Raw genomic sequence first — 24,664 nt, 5'->3', positions numbered from 1 at the left:
ATTATTTTATTATTTTATTATTTTATTATATATATATATATATATATATATATATATATATATATATATATATATATATATAATATTTATATTTTATATATTTATATTTTCTTATTTTATTAGCCAGGATATATTCCTGGCTGGAATTCCCAGAGAAGCTGTGGCTGCCCCAGTCCCTGGAAGTGTCCCAGGATAACCTGGGATAGTGGAAGGTTATGGGTATTTAAGGATATTCAAAGATATTCAAGGATATTTTTAAGGATTTTTAAAGGATTTTTAAAGGATTTTTTAGGGATTTTTAAAGGATTTTTAAAGGATATTTTAAAGGATATTTTAAAGGATATTTAAAGGATATTTAAAGGATATTTTTAAGGATATTCAAGGATATTTTAAGGATTTTTAAAGGATATTTTAAAGGATTTTTTAATGTTATTTTTAAGGATATTTAAGGATATTTTTAAGGACGTTTTTAAGGATATTTAAGGATGTTTTTAAGGATATTTAAAGCATATTTTAAGGATATTCAAGGATATTTTAAGGATTTTTAAAGGATATTTTAAAGGATATTTTAAAGGATATTTAAAGGATATTTAAAGGATATTTTTAAGGATATTCAAGGATATTTTAAGGATTTTTAAAGGATATTTTAAAGGATTTTTTAATGTTATTTTTAAGGATATTTAAGGATATTTTTAAGGACGTTTTTAAGGATATTTAAGGATGTTTTTAAGGATATTTAAAGCATATTTTAAGGATATTTTTAAGGATATTCAAGGATATTTTAAGGATTTTTAAAGGATATTTTAAAGGATTTTTAATGTTATTTTTAAAGATATTTAAGGATATTTTTAAGGATTTTTAAAGGTTATTTTAAAGGATATTTAGGAATATTTAAGGATATTTTTAAGGATGTTTAAGGGTATTTAAGATCCCTCCCATCCCAAACCAAGCCAGGATTCCTGAATCAGCACCCCCTGAGCACTGCAGGGTTTTATCTGCCCATGAATTTCTCCAGGAGGAGCAGCCTGGATCTAAATTTAACCAACAGCATCCCCACACCCCAGCACTCCAGGAAAAATCCCAGCCCTTCTTTGCCTTCCCCTTTCCCACCCCACCATTCCCAAAGCCCTGCAGCAGCAGGACACAGCTCCCAGAAATTCCCATTTTTCCTGCTCCAACCCAACTGGGAGCTGCAAATTCCCCTTTTCTCTGCTCTAATCCCACTGGGAACTGAAAATTCTCATTTTCCCTGTTCCAATCCAACTGGGAACTGAAAATTCTCTTTTTCCCTGCTCTAATACCACTGGGAACTGGAAATTCCCATTTTTTCCTGCTCTAATCCCACTGGGAACTGGAGATTCCCATTTTTTCCTGCTCTAATCCCACTGGGAACTGAAAATTCTCATTTTCCCTGTTCCAATCCAACTGGGAACTGAAAATTCTCTTTTTCCCTGCTCTAATCCCACTGGGAACTGGAAATTCCCATTTTTTCCTGCTCTAATCCCACTGGGAACTGGAGATTCCCATTTTTTCCTGCTCTAATCCCACTGGGAACTGAAAATTCTCATTTTCCCTGCCCTATCCCCACTGGGAGCCTGGCCTGGGACACTTCCAGGGATTTGTTGTTCCCAAACTTTCCTCTCCCATTAGCATTTTCCCAGCACATTCCCCCTTTTCCCCAGCTCTAAAAATCCCTTTTCCAGCCCTGCATTCCCCTTTTCCCCAGCTTTTAAAATCCCTTTTTCCCCTTTTTCCAGCCCCATGGGGGCAGAGGGAAGCTGGAGCTGAAGGTTCCAATCCCAGGAATTCTGCCAGGGCCAAATGTCCACATGACCAAAAAATATTGGATTTTCCACTGGCAGATTTCCTGTAACAGCAGCACTGGGAAAATGGGAAAAGGTCTGTGGAATGTTCGGCCCTGAGAGTTTTAAAGGAATATTTCCTTGTGCTCAGGCTGGGCTTGGGAATATTTAAAATAAAATAAAATAAAATAAAATAAAATAAAATAAAATAAAATAAAATAAAATAAAATAAAATAAAATAAATGTGATTTCAGAGCTGCTTTCAATATGTGAAGTGCTGAATCCTCTTTTTCCTGTTGCCTTCCCATCCAACACACAAAAAAAATCCCAAAATTGGGATGGAAGGATAAAAGCACAATAAATAAATTGAGCTTTAAAGGTCCCTTCCCACCCCAACCATTCCAGAATTTCAATATTTTGTGCTCCACATTGAAAGTTGCTGAATTTGTGTTGAGGTTTGAGTGACCCTGAGAACAGACATCCCAAAAAATCCCATTTTGGGTGGAATTATCAGAATCCTGGTGGTTTCCAGCTCTTTATTCCCTGCATTCCAAGCTCACCCCTGTGGGTCTGACAGAACTCTTCCTCTGCTGCCAGAATTCCATTTTTTTCTTGTTTTTTAAAAGCAAAACCAGAGGAAAAGGCCTTTGATGCCATCCCTGTTTCTTTAATTAAAAAGCCTGGCAGGCTCTGGAGTTCTTTAATCATGGGAAGAGGTTTCCAAAATAAATTTAATGAGTTTGGAAAAGGGATGCACAAACCATTCCTGCAGGGTTTTGTCTGCTTCAGGTTCCCATTAATGGCTCCTTTTCAGGAATTTTAGCACTTTATCCATAAATTGCAGGATAACACAAAACTGTAAAAGGTTACAAAAATACCAAACACATCCAGAGGCAAATCCCAGCAGGAAAATCCAGGGTGAAAATCAAATTTTCCCCAGGAATGGCAGCAGGAAGCTTTGCTGCCAATGGAGCTCCCAATTCTCCATCCCAGCCATGGAAAACGAGGACAAAAGGTTTGGAAAAGAAACCCTTGGAATGTTCTGCACAATTCCAGATATCCTGATAATGGAGGGGGAAGAGATACCCAAAAAAACCCCTGGAATGATCCTCAGGAACCATCAACAGCTCCTGAAAAGCCATTGGAACATCTCCACTGGGAAAGGCTCCAAAAAATGGGAATAATCCCAGGGTCAGAGTGGGGATCAGAAATCCTCAGGGAATTCCAGCAGGGATCAGAATTCCCAGGAATTCCAGGAGGATCAGAACTCTCTGGAATTCCAGCAGGGATCAGAAACCTCCAGGGGATTCCAGCAGGGATCAGAACTTTCAGGAATTCCCTGAAGTATCAGAATTCTCTGGAATTCCAGGAGGGATCAGAAACCCCCAGGGAATTCCAGAAGGATCAGAACTCTCAGGAAATCCACGAAGGATCAGAAACTCCCAAGAATTCCTGTAAGGATCAGAACTCTGTGGAATTCCATGAAGGATCAGAACTCTCTGGAATTCTAGGAGGGATCAGAAGGTGCCAGGGAATTCCATGAAGTATCAGAACTTTCAGGAAATCCAGGAAGGATCAGAACTCTCAGGAATTCCAGCAGGATCAGAACTCTCAGGAATTCCTGGAAGGATCAGAAGTTCAAGGAAAAAATTCCAATTTCCTCCTGCTGGAGCCAACCAGGAGAACACAGAGGGGCCTCAATCCAGGGATATCCAGATTCCCAAATCCCTGACTAGTATAAATAATTATATATTCATTATATAAATAAATTATTATTATGTTTAGTATTTATAATATAATAATATTTATATTATTTACATGTGTTATAATTAAAATTTATTATATGAATATTTATTATTTATTACATATATCATAAATATATAATAATATATTTTATTTTAATCGTGTTATATTATAATATTGTTATTATTATTGTAAATATTAATGTAGATAACCCAGCCCTGCCCTCTCCTCCCCCCTGGCTCCCACTGGGAGATTTTTCCACCTTCCCAACCCTTTCCTTCCCTCCTGGTTTTTCCACATCCTGCACATTTTGCTCTGTTTTGCCCAATTTTCAACTCAGCTCCCAAAAATAGGTCACAACATTTGGAACCTTTTCCCAATTAAGCTTTAAAGACACAGAAATCCCTTTTTTTTCCCCTTTATTTTTCTTTTTTGTTTTGTTTTGGTTTTGTTTTTTGCCCATTCCCTGTATAATTTCATAATTTCCAGGCCAATAGTATTTCCCAAAATAAAGCCAAGGTTTAAAATTCCAAGAGTTACTTACAGAAGAGTTTTCTTCCCTCATCTTGTTTGGAATTAATTTTTTGAGGAATAAAAGCAAGAAACCTGTAAGTTTTCCATGAGATTTTCCAGGATATTTTTATGGAAATACCACCAAATTTTTAGGGAAATATCAGGGATTTTAGGGAAGTGTCAGGGGGATTAGGGAATAGGGAGATTTATGGAAAATGTCAGGGAGTTTATAGGGAAATATCAGGAAGTCTCTATGAAAATATCAGGGGGTTTTTTGGGAAGTATCAAGGAGTTTTTAGGGAAATACCAGGAAGTTTTTAAGGAAGTATCAGGGATTTTTTAGGGAAATATCAAGGAAGGTTCAGGGAAAATATCAGGGAATTTTTAGGGAAGTATCAATGGGGTTTTATGGAAATATCAGGAATTTTTTAGGGAAACATCAGGAATTTTTTTGGGAGGTATCAGAGAGTCCTTATGAAAATAACAAGGAGTTTTTAGAGGAATATCCAGGAGGTTTTAGAGGAATATCCAGGAGGTTTTAGAGGAATGTCCAGGAGGTTTTAGAGGAATGTCCAGGAGGTTTTAGGGAAGGATCAGGTGGTTTTTAGGGAACCCCATGGAGGATTCCCCTCCCTCTCTCCTGCCCTGGGAAAGCAGGATGGGACTGCACAGCCTGGCCCAGAACCAGATCCAAGCTATCCCAAACATTCCCTGTGCCCAGCTGGGCTGGGAAATGCAGGAGCACCTCATCCCAGCCAGGAGCTCCACATGGAAACCCACATCCCAAAACCACATCCCAAAACCACATCCCAAAACCACATCCCAAAACCACATCCCTTTGGAGAGAGCAACAGCGCCAAAACCCCACCTGGGGCTGCCTCAAACCACCTCGAAAAGTCCCAAAAAATGCACAGAGCCCTGAATTCCCTAAGGTCAGCAGGGAATTCCATTGGGACGTTCCCACTGACCCATGGAGCTCCATATTTCCCACCCCACATCCCAAACCCCCTCCCCTTGGAGGGAGCAAGAGCGCCAAAGCCCAACCTTAAAACACCTCGGAATTCCCCAAAAGCTGCGTGGAGCCCCAAATTCCCAGGGAATTCCATTGGGACGTTCCCACTCATCCATGGTCTCACCCATGGAGCTCCACATTCCCAATCCCACATCCCAAACCCATCCCCTGGAACACCAGAACTCCTCCTGGGGCTGCCTCAAACCACCTCAGAACACCCCAAAAACTGCACGGAGCCCTGAGTTCCCTGAGGTCAGCAGGGAATTCCAGTGGGATGTTCCCACTCACCTTTGGAACTCCACATTTCCCACCCTACATCCCAAACCCATCCCCTGGGACACCAAAACCCCACCTTTGTGTCCCTCAGAATTCCCAAAAGCTGCGTGGAGCCCCGAATTCCCGGGGAATTCCATTGGGACGTTCCCACTCATCCATGGTCTCACCCATGGAGCGCCACATTCCCAATCCCACATCCCAAACCCATCCCCTGGGACACCAAAACCCCACCTTTGTGTCCCTCAGAACATCCCAAAAGGCACGTGGATCCCCGAATTCCCAGGGAATTCCGCGGGGCGTTCCCACTCACCCGTGGTCTCGACGATGCCCTCGAGGATGACGACGATCTCGAACTGCTCCGTGTGCATGCTGCGCTGGGACAGGTCGTAGAAGGGGCTCTTGGAGTCGATGACGTGGCAGATGGTCAGCGGGGACACCAGGAAGAGCTGGTCAGCCCCCGTGCTGAAGCCCACGTCCAGCTCCAGCTGGTCCAGCGGCAGGAATTCCCCCTCCGGAGTCTGACGGGACTGTGGGACGAGGATGGGGAGAGGTTGGAGAGGAGAGGATTCCTCATCACTGGAAATGCTCAAGGTGAGCTTGGACAAGGCTTGGAGCAACCTGGGATAGCGGGATGGGGTGAGGTGGGATCGATGGGATCGATGGGATCAATGAGATCAATGGGATCTATTGGATCAATTGGATCCATGGGATCCATGGGATAAATGGGATCCGTGGGATCAGTGGGATCTATTGGATCAGTGGGATCGATGGGATCCATGAGATCAATGGGATCTATTGGATCAATGGGATCCATGGAATGCATGGGGTGGGATCGATGGGATCGATAGGATCAGTGGGATCTGTGGGATCAATGGGATCAATTGGATCAATTGGATCCATGGGATCAATGGGATAAATGGGATCCGTGGGATCAGTGGGATCTATTGGATCAGTGGGATCGATGGGATCCATGAGATCAATGGGATCTATTGGATCAATGGGATCCATGGAATGCATGGGGTGGGATCGATGGGATCGATAGGATCAGTGGGATCTGTGGGATCAATGGGATCGATTGGATCAATTGGATCCATGGGATCAATGGGATCCATGAGATGGGATTCAACTGGATGGGCTGGGATCAATGGGATGGGATCCATGGGATTGACAGGATGGAATGGGATGGGATCACTGGGATGGAATTCAATGGGATTCAATGGGATGAGATCACTGGAATGGGATCCAATGGGATGGGATCAATAGGATCCATGGGATCAATGGGATCACTGGGATGGGATTCAACAGGATGGGATGAGATGGGATCATTGGGATGGGATCAATGGGGTGGGATAGGATCATTGGGATGGGATCAATGGGATGGGATAGGATCAATAGGATGGGATCCATGGGATCAATAGGATGGGAATGGATGGAATCACTGGGATGGGATTCAATGAGATTCAGTGGGATGAGATCACTGGGATAGGATCTGATGGGATGAGATCAATGGGATGGGATGGGATGGGATCAATGGGATGGGATGGGATCAATGGGATGGGATGGGATCAATGGGATGGGATCAATGGGATGGGATCAATGGGATGGGGATCCCTTCCTGCCCAAACATTCCAAGATTCTGGGATTTCACCAGGCAGGATCAGGAATTAAGGACAATGTGGCACTTGGGGACACGGCCAATCCAGGGAAACAGCACGCGCTTCAGGGGAAGGAAATCATGGAATCCCAGAAGGTTTGGGTCGGAAAAGCTCTCCAAGATCAATTCCCAACCATTCCCAGCACTGCCCCAGGTGCCTCATCCATGGGGCAGAAATCCCTGCAGGAACATGACAGGAACGTGGCTCCATCCCAGCCCTCACAGCCCTGCCAGTTCCTGACCTCCCTTTCCCTTCCCATGGAAAATCCATTCCCAAAATCCAGCCAACCCCCAGGCTGAATTCCCACAGCAGAATCACCGCCCTCCTTGCCCCTGGATCCCAGAATTCCCAGGGAATCCAGCCCAGCCCTGCAGGGATTCAGGTGTTCCAGGCTGTCCCACACCCCCACCTGCTCCCAGGGAATTTAGATGGAATTCCAGAACCCAAATCCAGAGAAACCAAACTGAATTTTGCACCTCCCCAAATCCCAGGGAGAATCCAAGCCCAGGCAATTCCAGAGGGAACATTGGCAAAGGAATTAACCCCGAGCGACTCCTTTGCTCCAAGGGATAAGGGGGAAAACTCAGGAATTCTGAGCAACATCCAATCCCAAAAATCCATTCCCAAATTCCCCTAACAGCCAAAGAGATTGCACAGATTTCTTTCCTTTTATTTTCCCTTCCTTGCTTTTTTCTTTCTTTCACTTCTCTTTTCCATTATTTTTCTCTTTTATTTTCCTTTCTCCTCTTCTTCCCTTTTTCTTTTATTGCTTTGTCTTTTTTTGCCCTTTTAAATTTTTCCCCTTTCCTTTTATTTTCCTTTTTTCTTTGCTTTTTTTCCCTTTTATTATCCTTTTTTCCCTTTTTAATTTTTTTCCCTCTTATTTTCCCTTTAATTTTTCTTCCCCTTGCTTTTTGAATTTACTTTTTTTTTTATTATTTTGGTCTTCCTCCATTTTTCTTTTTTTTCCTTTTAATTATTCCTTTTCCCACCTTTTTTCCCCAGGAGGCCTGACCTGGCCCTGCTTTTCTCCCAAGCACAAACCTTTCGTTTCCCATATTTCAAATCCAGGGAATACTTCTGGAGCCACACTGAGTTTGAAGCTCCAACTTTTAAAATTCCCCCTCTGCCACTTCCAGAGCCAAAAAAAAAAAAAAAGGAAAAAAAAAAAAAAAAAAGAAAAAAAAAAAAAAAGGTAGTTTTCAAATGCTGGACTGGAAATAACTAATTTTGGAAATTATTAATTTTGATCTGTTATAGCTTGAAATAAATGAATTTACTTAAATATATTTGCATAGTATGTAAATATATATTTACACAATAGTAAAGACTTTAAACCAACTGTATAAATTATATATTGTTAAATATGAATATTTATTATTTCATATTATATAAATCTATGGCATTATGCTGTAATGCTATTTTGTATATTTATCCATATAAATAATAATTATAATAAATTATAAATGACATAATTGTAATATATAATAATTTTTATAATATTTATAAATTATATTATATAATTTTAAAGCTATTAAAGGGTTATTTAGGGAGCTTTTTAGCAATTCCATCATTTGAAAGCCATTAAAGGGTTATTTGGGGAGTTTTTTAGGAATTCTTTCCCTTTGTTAGGCACAGACTCCCTTAAGGTTTACAGGAACCCAACACTGGGCCAGTCCTGATCCTGAAATCCCACGGGAAAAGGGGATTTGGTAGAACACCTGATCCTGAAATCCCACGGGAAAAAGGGAGGATTTGGGAGACCAGGGACAACTTCAGGAGCCTCCCCCGGGGCTGAGCAGGGAGGAAAACCGGGCAGATTCCCAGGGGGATTGTCCTGGGAATGGGGACCCTGCCAGCCTGCACAGCCCCCACATCCTGAGGGAAGGGCACCCCCAATCCTGCCAGGACACCCTTCCCATGGAATGAGCACTCACATTCCCTGCAGGACACCCACCCCAAGGGCACCCCAATCCCAAGGACAGGACACCCCATTCCTTGCTGGACACTCTTCCCCAAGGACAGGACACTCCATTCCTTGAAGAGCACCCCATTCCCTGCCGGACACTCATCCCAAGGACACCCCGATCCCGGGGGATCCCTGCAGGATGCGGCAAACGCCCCCCCGAGCCAGCTCCTTCCTTCCAGCCTTTCCTCCTCCCAGCTGCTCCATCCCGATTCCTATCCCCATTCCCATTCCTGATTCTGATACCCCATTCCCGATCCCCCATTCCCATTCCTGATCCTCAATTCCCATTCCCCATTCCCGATCCCCCATTCCCAATCCCATTCCCAATCCCATTCCCCATTCCTGATCCCCCATTCCCATTCCCAATCCCATTTCCCATTCCTGATTCTGATACCCCATTCCCGATTCCCCATTCCCATTCCTGATCCTCAATTCCCATTCCCCATTCCTGATCCCCCATTCCCCATTCCCAATCCCATTCCCCATTCCTGATCCCCCATTCCCATTCCCCATTCCCAATCCCACATTCCTGATCCCCCATTCCCATTCCCGATCCCCCATTCCCATTCCCCATTCCCAATCCCCCTATTCCCCATTCCCTCTCCCCTCCGTTCCCTGCGAGCCTCAGACCGACGCCGCCTTTTCCCAGCCCTCCCGGGCAAGGATTTTCCAGGTCTAACCCTGGCACTGTGCTTTCCTTGGAGTTCACGGCAGTAAAGTTCAGCCTGGCTGGGCTCAGGGCTGCCCAAAAAGCTCGGGATTATGCCGGAGCTTTCTCGCTCCCGGCTCACGGAAAGCTTGGAGCTACAAAGGATTTCCTCGTCAGGGAAATGGAGCATTTTACAGGAATCTATAAATATCCATCCCAATCCTGCGCTGAATGTAGGAATTATCTCCAAGGAGCTTGGGAATGCGGCGCTGATGGCTGAGCCCGCAGCTCCGGAGATATTCCCAGCGCCAGGAAAACAGGACAGGGATGCTGGGACAGCAGCAGGACCCTAAAAAAAAACCAAAAAAACCCAAAAAAACCCAAAAAAAGATCTGGGATCATCCAGTCCCTCCCCTGGCCATGGCAGGGTCACCAGGCTGCTCCAAACCCCAGGGACATGGGGACAGCCACGGCAGGAGCCAGGGATGTCCAGGGACACGGAGCGGGTGGGATGTGCCCAGGGGAGCAGCAGTGGGGCCATGGCTCTGCCACGGAACCGTGGAATTGTTTAGGTTGGAAAAGTCTCCAAGACCATGGAGTCCAACCATTCCCAGCACTGCCAAGACCCTCGGAGACCATGGAGTCCAACCATCCCAACCATTCCCAGCACTGCTGAAGTCCTAATTGAATTAATGGGGTTGGAAAAGCTCCCCAGGCCCATGGAATCCAACCATTCCCAGCACTGCCAAGGCCCTCATGGAATTATGGAGGCTGGAAAACCCCCCAAGACCAGAGAGTCCAACCACCCCAATCATCCTCAGCACTGCCAAGGCCCTCATGGAATTACTGAGCTTGGAAAAGCTCCCTAGGACCATGGAATCCAACCACCCCAACCATCCCCAGCACTGCCAAAGCCCTCCAAGAACATGGAATCCAACCATCCAAATAACTCCCAGCACTGCCAAGACCCTCACAGAATTACTGAGGCTGGAAAAGCCCCCCAAAACTACAGAGTCCAACCACCCCAACCACCCCCAGCACCCCCACATCCCCAAGCGCCACCTCCACACGGGATGGGGGCTCCACCCCTGCCCTGGGCAGCTTTCCAGGAAGGAATTCCCGCTCTGTCCCGCCCGGAGCACCCACCTTGAGCAGCTTGCAGCGGATCTGCGCCGAGACCATGTGGCTGTTGCGGAGGTTGCCCACGCGGAACATGAGCGTGAGCTTCCCGTCGCGCATGGAGATGGCGGCGTGCTCGCTGAACATCAGCGTCTCCGCCCTCTTCTTGGGCTGCGACATCTTGATGAACATGCAGCCGATCAGGAAGGCGTCCACGATGGAGCCCAGGATGGACTGGAAGAGGAAGAGGATGATGCCCTCGGGGCACTTGTCGGTGATGTAGCGGTAGCCGTAGCCGATGGTGGCCTCGGTCTCGATGAAGAAGAGGAAGGCGGAGGGGAAGTTGTAGACATTGGCCACGCACGGGGTGTAGCTGTCGTCGTGCGCCTTGTTGAGGTCCCCGCGCATGTAGGCGATCACCCACCACATGGAGGCCATGAAGAGCCAGGCCACGGTGTAGGTGAGGATGAAGATGAACAGGTTCCAGCGCCACTTGAGGTCCACCAGCGTGGTGAAGAGGTCGGACAGGTAGCGGCTGGTCTCGCCGCCCAGGTTGCCGTGCTGCACGTTGCAGCGCCCGTTCTTGTCCACGAAGCGCTGGCGCTTCCCCCGCGGGGCGCTGCGCGGGGGCGGGAGGCCCCCGCCGCTGGCCGAGGTGCTCACCACCTGGTACTCATCGCCCAGCTTGCGCCGCAGCGCCGACATGCTCCGCGCAGCCCCGCGCAGCCCCGCGCAGCCGGCAGAGCCCGCGCAATCCGCGCGGCCACCAAAACCCGGCACGGCCACCAAAACCTGGCACGGCCACCAACACCCGGCACGGCCAGCAAAACCCCGCACAGGCACCAACACTCCGCGCAACCCGCGCAGCCCCGCGCAGCCGGCAGAGCCCGCGCAACCCGCGCGGCCACCAAAATCCGGCACGGCCACCAAAACCCGGCACGGCAACCAACACGCTGAGCAGCTACCAACACCCTGCTCAGCTCCGCGCAACCCGCGCAGACACCGACACCCCGCGCACAACGCGCAGCCACCAAAACCCCGCTCAGCCCCGCGCAGCCGGCACAGTCCGCGCAGCCATCAACACCCCGCACACCCCGCTTAGCTCCGCGCAGCCCCGCAAAGCTCCGCGCTGCCCGCACAGCCCCCAAAGCCCCGTTCAGCCCCGCGCAGCCCGCCCGGCCCCGCGGCCGCGGAGCCCCCGCCCGGCGCCGCCGCCTCCCACGCGGAGCCGCCGGCAGCGGCCCCGGGCAGGCGGCACCGCTCCGCGCAACGCCCCGCGCAGCGACACTCCTCCCGCAGCGACACTCCTCCCGCACCGCCCCAGATCCGCCCCTGAAGCCGCGCACCGCACCTGCCCGCCCCGCGGTCCGCCCCTCTGCGCTCAGCATCCCCCGCGCACACCCCGCCCTCCGCATCCTCGGTGCGCTCCGCGTCTTCATCCTGCCCTTCATCCTTCCCCCAGCATCCTTCGCTCATCCTCCTCCTCCCCATCCTCCTCCTCGTCTTCCTCTCCCCAGCATCCTCCCCAGGGGCTCCATCCCTCCTCCTCATCCTCCTGCATCCTCGGAGGAGCTCCAGCTCCCACGGAAGCAACCAGGAGGGGCCGAGGGGAGATCGGGCACCCCTACTCCTTCCTATCCCATTCTATTCTATTCTATTCTATTCTATTCTATTCTATTCTATTCTATTCTATTCTATTCTATTCTATTCTATTCTATTCTATTCTATTCTATTCTATTCTATTCTATTCTATTCTATTCTATTCTATTCTATCCCATCCCATCCCATCCCATCCCATTTTTGTCTCCATTGCATTCGATTTTATCCAGAGTTTTTCAAATGTTTTGATCCCCACCGCACTGCCAGGATGCAGAGGGGACGCAGCCCCGTCCAGCTGGGAAGAGAATTCCCTAGGAGAGGCCACAAAGCTCAGCCCTGATCCAGAACTGGTGGGAAGCAGGGAATCAGTCCAAAAACTTCGATAAATAGCCAGGGAGTGGTGGAACAGTTTGGTTTTGGGAAGGGAGCTGGTGATGCCAGGCTGTGTCCAAGGGCACCCTCACCCACTCCTGCTGCTGCTCCAGGACTGCAGCCACCAGCTCCATAAAAATGTTGGATTGTCAGCTTCCAGCCATGTGATAAAGCACAACCACACCTCATTGTTTAACCATTATCCCTTCACCTTCCTCAGAACTGACTCTCAAGGATTTATCTTGCCACTGCATTTCTATTCCAGCTTTTCTTTTTTTGTTGTTGTCAGAAAATGAATTTAGATTCTCCCTTTTCTGTTTTCTATCCCCGCTCTCTCCTCTTCCCCTCCCTTTTCTCCTGCCATTGACACAATGCCTGTTAATTTTCTATGGAATTCATCCCAAACTCTGGCTCAGAGATCCACCAGCCTTGCCAGCTTCCCCTCTCCAATTTCTCCTCCCTGCACCCCTCCTGTTTTCCCTGGGCTGGAATTGGGCAAAGATTCCCCGTGATCCATCCCAGTGACAATCCAAGGGGAGCCATTCCCTGTAATTACTGCAATTAAAATCGTTGCTGCTTTGATGAGATTCCCAGACCCGCACTCTGCCAGCCGGGGTGGGATGAGGGAATAGTGGCAGTGGGAAGGGAATGATGGATGTGGAACAGTGTCACCCAGAGGTCCTGGTGGCAGGGAGGTTCAGGAAGCACGGGAAGAGCTCTTCTCTCTGGATTGATGGAATTCCTGCTGTCCCAGGCTGCTCCAAGCCCTGTCCAGCCTGGCCTTGGACACTTCCAGGGATCCAGGGACAGCCACAGATTTCCTGGAATTCCATCCCAGCCCCTCCCCACCACGGGCATGTGGAATATTTGGGAGTAGAGCAGGAATTGTTGATGATGGAAATGGATTTGCTCAGAATTCCATGGAAATGCTCCTGCCCCCAGGGAATTTTTCCATCCTAGGACACCCCTTCTGATCCCACATTTCTGAGGGATGGGACAATTAAAAGGATACAAAACGAGTGGGAAGGAATAAAAACAGCACCTGTTCCTCTGGGAGAAAATAAAAAATAAATAAAAAAGGATAAATCCTGGGAACTTAAACAGGAAATTCTGTCCTTAAAAAACACCAGGCAGGTTCAGTCCCAGCTGAGCCGGGAGTGTTCCCAAAACCATTCCCTGGGATTGTACCAGAATTCCCAATATCCCAATATCCCACCCAAATCTCCCCTTTTCCAGTGGAAGCCATTCCCTGTGTCCTGTCCCTCCATCCCTTGTCCCCAATCCCTCTCCAGCCCTCTCCAGGCCCTCCAATGTTCTGGAAGTTCTCCCTGGATCCTTCCCCTCTCCAGGGAACATTCCCAGCTCTCCCAGTCCGGCTCCAGAGGGGTTCCAGGTCCTTCCTGTGCTGATGATCCCACAAATCCAAATTCCCCTGGTGCCATCCCAGCTGAGCTTTCCCATCCCATGATCTCAGGTTTGTTTTTAGATCCATTTAAACTCACCAGGGCAGGAATTCCCCCTGGAGCTCCTTTTCCTGCAATTCCATCCCTTACCTGCGATTCCCTGGATTCAGCACCTGGAGGCTGTGCCAGGCTTTAGCTGATTTGGGGATGATGACAAATAAGATGAAATTTTTATTAATTTATTTTTTATTTGTTCCCTGAATTAACAGAGACGTTCCCAAACCTGTCTCTTCCAATCCCACCGCCTGGCTGTGGATTTGAGGGCAGATCCTGCTGTTTTCCCTCAGAAAAATCATTTCCAGTTTGAAATGGGAGTTGGAACATGGCACCAGTGCCAGGATTTTCCTGACCCCAAAAATATCCTAAGGGATTCATCCAGAGGGAATCCCTAAATCCCTTAAATAAATCCCCAAAAAAAGGGATAAATCGGATTTCCAGGGAAATGAGATGAGGTTGGCTCTCTCTCTGTGATTTTCTATCAACCCTGATTATTAACATTTCTGAGAAATTAAAAAAAAAATTGGAAACACCTCCGTGCCTGGATTCATCCCTCCCAAAGGGATTATTGGGTGATTCATTCCAGGGCTCCACAGCCCATCATTAACAGGAGCAGTTAATTACCTCTCAGGGCTTTAATTACCCGCAGGGGACCAGGGCTTGGTGTCACCTGCAGCTCCAACCCCCCAAACACCTGCAGGGACAACCTGGAACAGGGAATTACTGAGAAAAGGGATTTTATTTGGGGTTTTTCCCTATTTTTTTCGACAAGGAAGCAACTCTGGATGCGGAGAATCTCACTAAATGAGTTATTAATTAGTCCTGTTGTGATTTAATTGATTGAAGGGCACTGCAGCAGTGTAGGATGAATTATAAAGTCATATATTAATATAGAGATTTTATTTATAAAATCCTAATTTTGTAAATAAAATGCTAATTTATTTATAAAAATTCTTTATGAAATCCTAATTTTGTAAATAAAATCCTAATTTATTTATAAAAAAATCTTTATAAAATCCTAATTTTATAATTATAGGATTTTATAATTTATAGCTCTGGCTCTGACCTCAAGGAGCCTTGGGATGGGACGAGGGCAGCGTTGGGAATGTTGGGCTGGAATTTGGAGCCAGGGGCGTTCCACAGGGAGAACAAAATAGCAGAACAAAACCTCCCCATTTTATGGAGGATCTTTCCCCCCACATTTTGTGTTTTGGGGGTGATTGGAGGATGAGGAGCAGGAATATTTGGGCAGGAGGCTGGAGATGAGCCCCCACTCTGAGTTAATCCAGGATATTCCAGCTCCATGCACTCCCAGCAATCCCTTTCCCAACTGAACTCCCTCCTCTTCCTATTTAATCCAGCAAATATCCTCTTCCCATTGAATCCAGCAAATATCCTCAGCCATTTCCAGCACACCCACGAACCCCAGGATGAATCCAGAACCACCAGAGCAGGATACAGAAAATACCGGCATTTTTAATGACCCAGTGCATTTACAGAGATTTTTTGGGAATTGTGAGGGAAATCCTGGGAAATATTTCCCCACCTACCCGTGCTGCCCTGGGATTTCAGTCTCCTGAGCCCTCGGGGCAGTGAGAATTCCCAAAATCCCAGCCCAGAGGGCCACAGCTGCATTTGGAGGGGCTCCCAAAGGACATTCCAGGAATGTCCCTGTCCCCACATCCCAGCTGGGAGCAGCTCCCGAGGCCAGCAGTGCTTTGGGAACAGCCACACCCACAAAAGGACAGCCCCCAAATCCCTAAAAACTGAAAGGAGCCATGGAAAAGGGGACAGCTCCATCCCCATGGAAAAGGGGACAGCTCCATCCCCATGGAAAAGGGACAGCTCCATCACTATGGAAGGGACAGCTCCATTCCCATGGAAAAAGTGGACAGTTCCATCCCCATGGAAGGGACAGCTCCATTCTCATGGAAGGACGGGACAGCTCCATTCCCATGGAAAAGGGGACAGCTCCATCCCCATGGAAGGGACAGCTCCATCCCCATGGAAGGAACAGCTCCATCCCCATGGAAGGGACAGCTCCATCCCCATGGAAGGAACAGCTCCATCCCCATGGAAAAAGGGAACAGCTCAATTCCCATGGAAAAAGGGACAGCTCCATCCCCATGGAAGGGACAGCTCCATCCCCATGGAAGGGACAGCTCCATCCCCATGGAAGGAACAGCTCCATCCCCATGGAAAAAGGGAACAGCTCAATTCCCATGGAAAAAGGGACAGCTCCATCCCCATGGAAGCACCAGTTCCACTTCCACAGAAGGAGGGGACAGTTCCCTCGTGCCCCTCCGAGGTCCCACGAGTGCCACTCCTTCCCCTTGGCATTCCCGTGTCTCCTGTGGCCTCCTCTGTTGGAATTCCTGGTGAAGTGCAGTCTTGGCCTGGTTTTCCCAACACCAGATCCCATTTTTTCCCAGCACAACCCAGGAAGCTTTGGTGCTGTCAAACCCCACCAGGAACGAGAGAACCCCCAAGATCCTCCAGGACATCCTCCAGGATATTCTCCAGGATGTTCTCCAGGACATTCTCCAGGATATTTTCCAGGATATTCTCCAGGATGTTCTCCAGGATGTTCAGGATATTCTCCAGGATGTTCTCCAGGATGTTCTCCAGGATGATCAGGATATTCCAGGATGTTCTCCAGGATGTTCTCCAGCAGAGCCCAGCTCCGGCCGCCCCTCCCAGGACAGCTCCCGGTGCCAGCTGGTGCCATGAGGCCACTTTGACAGGGCCACCTCTCCGTGGTGACGTGTGACAGCGCCACCTCCACATCCCAACTCCACCAGGTCGGACGATGCCTCTGGAATCCCTGGAATCCCTGGTGCCAGCAGCTCTCGGCTCACTCGGAGGCACGGATGGATCCAAGGGCAGCCCCGCGGTGACTCCCTGGGGCCGGGAGAGGGCTGGGCCCCGCTGGGAGCAGCGGGAAGAGCGGGAAGAGCGGGCTGTGGGGCGGGAGTCAGGCCGCCAGGGTCATGTTGCGCAGCAGCCACTGCTGGGCGCGGCCGCCGCCGCATTCCCGCATGGTGGGCACCAGCCGGTCGTCCTCCGACGGCTCCGCCAGGCACTGGTTGCTGTTCAGGTGCCTCAGGGTGAGCTTCTGCAACGGGGGGACAGAGAATTCCTGCTGAAAGCCAGCATTCCAGTGGAATTCCAGCCGGGGAGGGATGTGGGATGGTGTTACAGGCTTGGTTTGGGTGGTGTGGGGAGTGCTGGGAATGTTGTGGAGCTCCAGGACATGGAAGGGAGAGCTCCATTCCCATGGAAGGGACAACTCCATTCCCATGGAAGGGACAGCTCCATTCCCATGGAAAAGGGGACAGCTCCATTCCAATGGAAAGGACAGCTCCATTCCCATGGAAAGGACAGCTCAATTCCCATGGAAAAGGGACAGCTCCATTCCCATGGAAATGACAGCTCCATTCCCATGGAAAGGACAGCTCAATTCCCATGGAAAAGGGAGAGCTCCATTCCCATGGAAAGGACAGGTCCATTCCCATGGAAGGGACAGCTCCATTCCCATGGAAAGGACAGCTCCATTCCCATGGAAGGGACAGCTCCATTCCCATGGAAAAGGGGACAGCTCCATTCCCATGGAGGGGACAGCTCCATTCCTATGGAAAAGGGGACAGCTCCATTCCCATGGAGGGGACAGCTCCATTCCTATGGAAAAGGGGACAGCTCCATTCCAATGGAAAGGACAGCTCCATTCCCATGGAAGGGACAGCTGCATTCTGATGGAAAGGACAGCTCCATCCCCATGGAAAAGGGGACAGCTGCATTCCCATGGAAAGGACAGCTCCATCCCCATGGAAAGGACAGCTCATTCCCTGTCCTGGAGCCCCAGGACATCCCACACGGAGCCACCCTGCTCCTCCCTCTGCTGAGCCCACAAATGCCTCAGCAAAGGGAAAAGAATTCCAAGAAATGGTGTATATCCAAGGCATGGCTGCTGGATGGAGGAGTTTGGTCTCCATAGCCATGTGGAATGTTTGGGAGCAGAGCTGGAATTGTTGATGATGGAAATGGATTTGCTCAGAATTCCATAGAAACGTTCCTTTCCTCAGGGAATTTTTCCTCCTTGGGACACCCCTTCTGATCCCACATTTCTGAGGGATGGGACAATTAAAAGGACACAAAACGAGTGTGAAGGAATAAAAACAGCACCTGTTCCTCTGGGGAAAAAAAAAAAATAATGGATAAATCCTGGGAACTCAAACAGGAAATTCTGTCCTTAAATAACAAATAACACCAGGCAGGTTCAGTCCCAACTGAGCCGGGAGTGCTCCCAAATCCATTCCCTGGGATTCCCTGATTCACCTCCCAGGCAGGAATTCCCAATATCCCAATATCCCAATTCCCAATTCCATATCCCAATTCCCAGTATCCCAATATCCATCCCTGCCCTCTGGCAGTGCAGCCATTCCCTGTGTCCTGTCCCTCCATCCCTTGTCCTCAGTCCCTCTCCAGCTCTTCTGGAGCCCCTTTAGGCTCTGGAATGTTCTGGAAGCTCTCCCTGGATCCTTCCCCTCTCCAGGGAACATTCCCAGCTCTCCCTGTGGGAATGGGGAATTTCATGGTGGAAATTCTGGCTACAGCTCATCCACTGGAGGAGAGCCTGATTTCACAGCAGGGGAACAAAGAGGGAAATCCAGGATGGGCAGGAAAATCCTGGAGCCCTCAGGAGAGGGGAGAAGGGAGGAATTAATCCCAAAATTCATCCCAAACAAACCAGGCTGATGTCAAACCTTGGGATCTCCTTAGGGATAAAGGGGTGGAATGGTGGGAGCTGCTCGAGGGCTTGGGTTTATCCCAGGAGGATAAATATTGATATAACATTTAATTAAAAACCCCATATTAAATAAATAAATAAATAATATAAAATTAAAAGTTATATATAATAATATAAAATAATATAAAATATAATATCTAATATTAAATGAATATATTAAATAACATAATACAGAATTATATAAAATATATTATGAACCATATAAAAAAACCAACAGAACAATTAAAATAATATTAAAAATATAAAATAATATAAAATATATAAACTATATAAAATAATATAAAATAATGTAAGATTATATAATATAGGTTAATATAAAATATGTTATGTACAAAATAAAAATAATATATAAAATAATAAAGAATAATACAAAATTTAAGAGACTAAAATATATTAAATAATATAATATAGAATTATATTAATTATGAGATAATATAAAATAATACTTAAATAATATAGAAAGAAATAATACAAAATATAAATAAAAATAAATTATTGATAGTCTTAACTGAAGGAAAAGCAGGAATCATTTTCACAAGTGTCTAATGCTCTCTGGGCTCATAAACACCATTTATGTTAATTATTTATAATATTTTTATATAATATTATATCTATTGAAAAATATAGCATTATAATGAGATATTACATAATAAACATATATTGGTGTTTATTCGTGTAAATTTATATCTGCTATGTTTCTATGTATTTTCATTTTAGATATAAATGAAAACATAAAATATATATATAAATAAAAACATAGAATTTATATATATATATATTATATTTTTAAATATATATATATATATGCACACACATTTTTCTCATGTTCCAACTAAACTTAACTAAACTTCCTGGAAATTCCAACAAGGAATTTGGTTTTCCTACCACCCATCTCCCCGTGCTACTGCACTGAATATGAAAAATTCCATGAAAATTACAGGAAAAAATCTATTTTAAAAAATCAAATTCTAGGAAAACTCTAGGAAAAATCTAGGGAGTTTAAGTAACCCAAAAGTACTTAAAACTAATAATAATTAAGACATTATTACTAGTAACTAATAATTACTAAGAACTAAGGAGAACTAACATTGAACATCTGTTCTATCCTACAGCTACAAAATCATCTTCTGTCTTGTTTTATAGAAAAATTTGATATGAAAATTTCTATTTAATGATATGGAAAATTCCACCAATAACTAGGAAAATTCTATGAAAAATTTCTATTAAGTTCTATGAAAATTCTATTAAAATTCCAATAAAAGTATACCAAAAAATTCTATGAACATTCTAGGAAAATTCAATTAAAGATACCATGAAAAATTCTATGAAAAAGTGTATGAAAAAATTTATCAAATTCTATTAGAATTCCATGAAAAATTTCTATGAAAATTCTACGAAAACTTGTAAGAAAATGCTATGAAAATTCTACAAAAAAGCAATGAAAATGCAATTAAAATTTTATGAAAACATTTATGAAAATTTTTATGCAGATTGTTTGAAAAATGACATGAAACCAGGATGGGCAGGAAAATCCTGGAGCCCTCAGGAGAGGGGAGAAAGGAGGAATTAATCCCAAAATTCATCCCAAACAGCCAAGCTGATGTCAAACCCTGGGATCTCCTTAGGGATATAAAATAAACAGCGTGAAAAAGTGTTTGAAAACCCTCATAAAATTCCATTAAACATTCCATGAAAATCTACGAATTCCGCAAAAAAACCAAACATTTTTGAAAAGCGTCTCAAAAAAAAAAAATTTAAAAACCACAAAAATTTCACCCAAAAATAAAACAAGACAGAAATCCCATGGAGCTCCTCCAGCAGAACCTGGAAGAGGAAAATTTTCTGGGAATTCCTTACCCCAGCGCATCCTGGATTTGCATCCAACGCCCTACAGGAAATAGTCAGTGGGGCTGGAGTAAACCTTCCTAATGACTTCCAGGCGGGAATAATTCCTGAGGATCCAGGTCTGCAGGGGGCTCCCGTCACAGGCCTCCACCGTGGGGCCGTGGGAGCCGTCCTCGATCCTGCTCAGCGTCAGGCACGACTGCGTGATGATGTGCAGGAACGTGTGACTCTGGAAGAGCGGGAACGCTCAGTGGGAAGGGCCAGGGATGGCGGGAGGAGCGGGAAAACCAGCGGGGATAAAGTGGGAATTGGGAATGGGGAATGGAGGGAGCACAAACGGGAGGGTGCAGGGGGAAGTTCATGGGCTGGGATTGAATCCCATTCCCATGATCCAGCGCGGATTGTGGTTCCCGATCCTGCCCCTCCAACCCATAGGATTGCTGTAATGATCCAGGTAGAGATGGGATTTTCCTAGCAAGAACATCCCAAAATTTCCACCTTGCTCTTGACACCATTCCCATGATCCAGCACAGACCGTGGATCCCAATCCTGCCCCTCCAACCCCTAGGATTGCTGTAATGATCCAGGTAGAGATGGGATTTTCCTAGCAGGAATATCCCAAAATCTCCTCCCTGCTCTTGACACAATTCCCATGATCCAGAAGGGATTGTGGCTCCCAATCCTGCCCCTCCAACCCCTTGGATTGCTGTAATGATCCAGGTAGAGATGGGGTTTTCCTAGCAGGAATATCCCAAAATCTCCTCCCTGCTCTTGACACAATTCCCATGATCCAGAAGGGATTGTGGATCCCAATCCTGCCCCTTCAACCCCTTGGATCACTGCAATTCCCTGTTGGAAAGATCCAGGTACAGATGGGGATTTCCTAGCAGGAACATCCCAAAATTTCCACCTTGCTTTTGAGGCCATTCCCATAATCTAGAGGGGATTTTGGCTCCCAATCCTGCTCCTCCAACCCCTTGGATTGCTGTAATGATCCAGGCAGAGATGAGATTTTCCTAGCAGGAACATCCCAAAATTTCCACCTTGCTCTTGAGGCCATTCCCATGATCTAGCACAGACCGTGGATCCCAATCCCATTCTTCCAACCCCTTGGACTGCTGCCCTTCCCTGCTGGAAAGATCCAGGTAGAGATGGGGATGTTCCTAGCAAGAGCATCCCAAAATTTCCACCTTGCTCTTGTCAACATTCCCATGATCCAGAAGGGATTGTGGATCCCAATCCCGTTCTCCCTACGCTTGGATTGCTGCAATTCCCCATTGGAAAGTTTTAGGTAGAGATGGGGTTTTCCAAGCACAAACATCCCAAAATTTCCTCCCTGCTCTTGACACCATTCCCATGATCTAACACAGACCGTGGATCCCAATCCCATTCTTCCTACCCCTTGGATGGCTGCAATTCCCTGCTGGAAAGATCCAGGCAGAGGTGTTGATTTCCTAGCAGGAACATCCCAAAATTTCCACCTTGCCCTTGAAGCCATTCCCACAATCCAGAGGGGATTGTGGCTCCCAATCCTGCCTCTCCAACCCCTTGGATTGCTGTGATTCCCTGCTGGAAAGATCCAGGCAGAGATGGATTTTTCCCTGCAGAAATATCCCAAAATTTCCTCCCTGCTCTTGACACCATTCCCATGTTCCAGTGCAGATTGTGGCTCCCAATCCTGCCTCTCCATCCCGTGGGATTACTGTGATTCCCTGCTGGAAAGATCTGGGCACAGCTGGGGTTTTCTCTGTACAAACCACCCTGAATCCTATTTGGGAATTACCCAATTAAAATCAGAATTAATTTAACATTTATAAGGGCTTTTTTTCCTCCCAACCACAATTCCAGCTCTTCCTTTCTGGTGCCAGTTCCAGGTGGGGTGAGATGAAGGAAGGAGAGCTTCCACTTCCCTAAATTCTTCCCACTGTCACCCAGGGCTGGAAGAGCTGGAATGCTCTTCCCACATCCCAGCCCCTCACCTGCTCCTTTTCCATGTTTTTGGCTGAGGAATGGGAAAAGTGATGTGAGGATAAAGGAGCCACTAAAAATGTCAGGGCCGAGTGTCCCTGAAATGTCCCTTGGAGTCACTGGCAGGGACAGCAGGGCTGGGTCACTCCGGGTCAGCAATCCCTGCTCCCTCCTGTCCATGGATTTCCCAGGAAAAGCAGAGCTCCATGAGGAAAGGAGGTGGAATTCTCTCTCTCTGCTGTTTACAGGATATGAAACATCCAAAGGCAGCACATTCCTCACGTGGGGATAACAGGAATGTGGGAATGTGAGCAGGCTTTTCCTGCTACATGGATTCATGGAATGGTTTGGGATGGAAGGACCTGAAATCCCATTCCAGCCCAGCCCTGCCATGGGCAGGAACCTCCCAGGCTGCTCCAAACTGATCCAGCCTGGCCTTGGACATTCCAGGGATCCAGGGGCAGCCACAGCTGCTCTGGGAATTCCAGCCCAGCCAGGAATTCCCAATTCCCAATATCCCAATATCCCAATTCCCAATGCCCCAATATCCCAAATCCCAATATCCTGATTCCCAATATCCTAATATCCAATATCCCACTATCCAAATTCCCAATATCCCAATACCCCAATTCCCAACATCCATCCCTGCCCTCTGGCAGTGCAGCCATTCCCTGTGTCCTGTCCCTCCATCCCTTGTCCCCAGTCCCTCCCCAGCTCTCCTGGAGCCCCTTCAAGCCCTGGAATGTTCTGGAAGCTCTCCCTGGATCCTTCCCCTCTCCAGGGAACATTCCCAGCTCTCCCAGCCTGGCTCAGGGAGCAGGAAGCTCTGGAATTTTGGAGCAGAAGCTATGGAGAAGCTCTGAGCAAGGGCACTGCTACAGGAGCTATTCCAGGGATTGGGATTTGGCACAGGGAATGCACCAGACTTACCTCAAAGCTGTATTCCCATTTCCCAAAATACTGAGGGAAGGCAGAAGGAAAGCGGAGTCAGTGATCCCAGGAATGTTTTTTGTGCAGCCCCTCAGCTCTCCCTGGATGGAAACCCCACAGCTTTCCACCACAGTTGGGGACAAATAGGGGCAATTATCCAGGAAAAAAGAATCTTGGAATTCTGAGCGGGAAGGGATCCACAGGGATCACTGATCCAACCCCTGGCCCTGCCAGGATATCCCAAAAATCCCATCCTGTCCCTGAGAGCGTTATCCAAACATTCCTGGAGCTCTGGCAGCCTTGGAACAAACCCTGAGGGATCTGTCAGGAATAAACCCTTAGGAATTGTTCAGGAATAAACCCTTAGGAATTGTTCAGGAATAAACCCTGACATCACTATCCCTCCACAAGGAATTAAACTCCCTCCTATCAGCTCTGACACATTTCCAGCTTCATTTTTTCCCTGGGTTCCTTCGTGGGTGTCACGTCCCAAGATTTCATCCCTCTCCACATCCAGGGGTTTCCCTGGATGTCACAGTACATGGGAGCCTGGAATTTATTCAATATTTAAATACCTCAAATCAAATTAGGAAATTATAAAAAATTAAGAATAGCAGAAAATTCAATGAAAATCCTTCAGAGAAATCCCTTTTTGGGATTATTTCACGTCCAGCTGTGGCCCTGTTGTCCATTGCCAAGCCAGAATTCCTAAAAATTCCTAGAAACCACCCAAAATTCCTCCATGCAACTCCTGAATAAGCAAGGAAAGGAAAAATCAGTGTAAGTCCACTGGAAAATCAAATTATTGAATATAAAGGATTCAGGAAATATCCTGTAATTGTTTTCTGGGAAAAAAATTGGAATATCAAAACTGTTTTCTTGGGGAAAAAAATCCTGGATATTAGGAATGTTTGGAGGTTAATCATACACTAACTGATATATAAT

The 24,664-nt window shown here is 46.8% G+C and overlaps 2 protein-coding genes across 2 annotated transcripts in view; both read right to left on the bottom strand.

Annotated features, from left to right (window-relative positions):
• The window catches only part of KCNJ3 (potassium inwardly rectifying channel subfamily J member 3), a 32,157-nt gene extending 20,259 nt beyond the window's left edge, over positions 1–11,898 (bottom strand). The window contains exons 1-3 of the mRNA XM_033065159.2: positions 11,730–11,898; positions 10,766–11,493; positions 5,657–5,873 (exon numbers count right to left, since the gene is read on the bottom strand). Of these exons, the coding sequence (XP_032921050.1) occupies positions 5,657–5,873; positions 10,766–11,443 (895 nt within the window). The 5' untranslated portion in view covers positions 11,444–11,493; positions 11,730–11,898. The remainder of the gene's footprint in view (positions 1–5,656; positions 5,874–10,765; positions 11,494–11,729) is intronic.
• Positions 11,899–16,357: 4,459 nt separating this feature from the next.
• Positions 16,358–24,664, bottom strand: part of GALNT13 (polypeptide N-acetylgalactosaminyltransferase 13) — a 46,481-nt gene continuing 38,174 nt past the window's right edge. The window contains exon 13 of the mRNA XM_033065043.1: positions 16,358–17,284. Within this exon, the coding sequence (XP_032920934.1) occupies positions 17,144–17,284 (141 nt within the window). The 3' untranslated portion in view covers positions 16,358–17,143. The remainder of the gene's footprint in view (positions 17,285–24,664) is intronic.

This window comes from Catharus ustulatus, chromosome 7, assembly GCF_009819885.2.
Source record: "Catharus ustulatus isolate bCatUst1 chromosome 7, bCatUst1.pri.v2, whole genome shotgun sequence".
NCBI lineage: Eukaryota > Metazoa > Chordata > Aves > Passeriformes > Turdidae > Catharus > Catharus ustulatus.
Note: the sequence above shows the minus strand (reverse complement) of the source record. Positions and strands in the feature narration are given on the sequence as shown.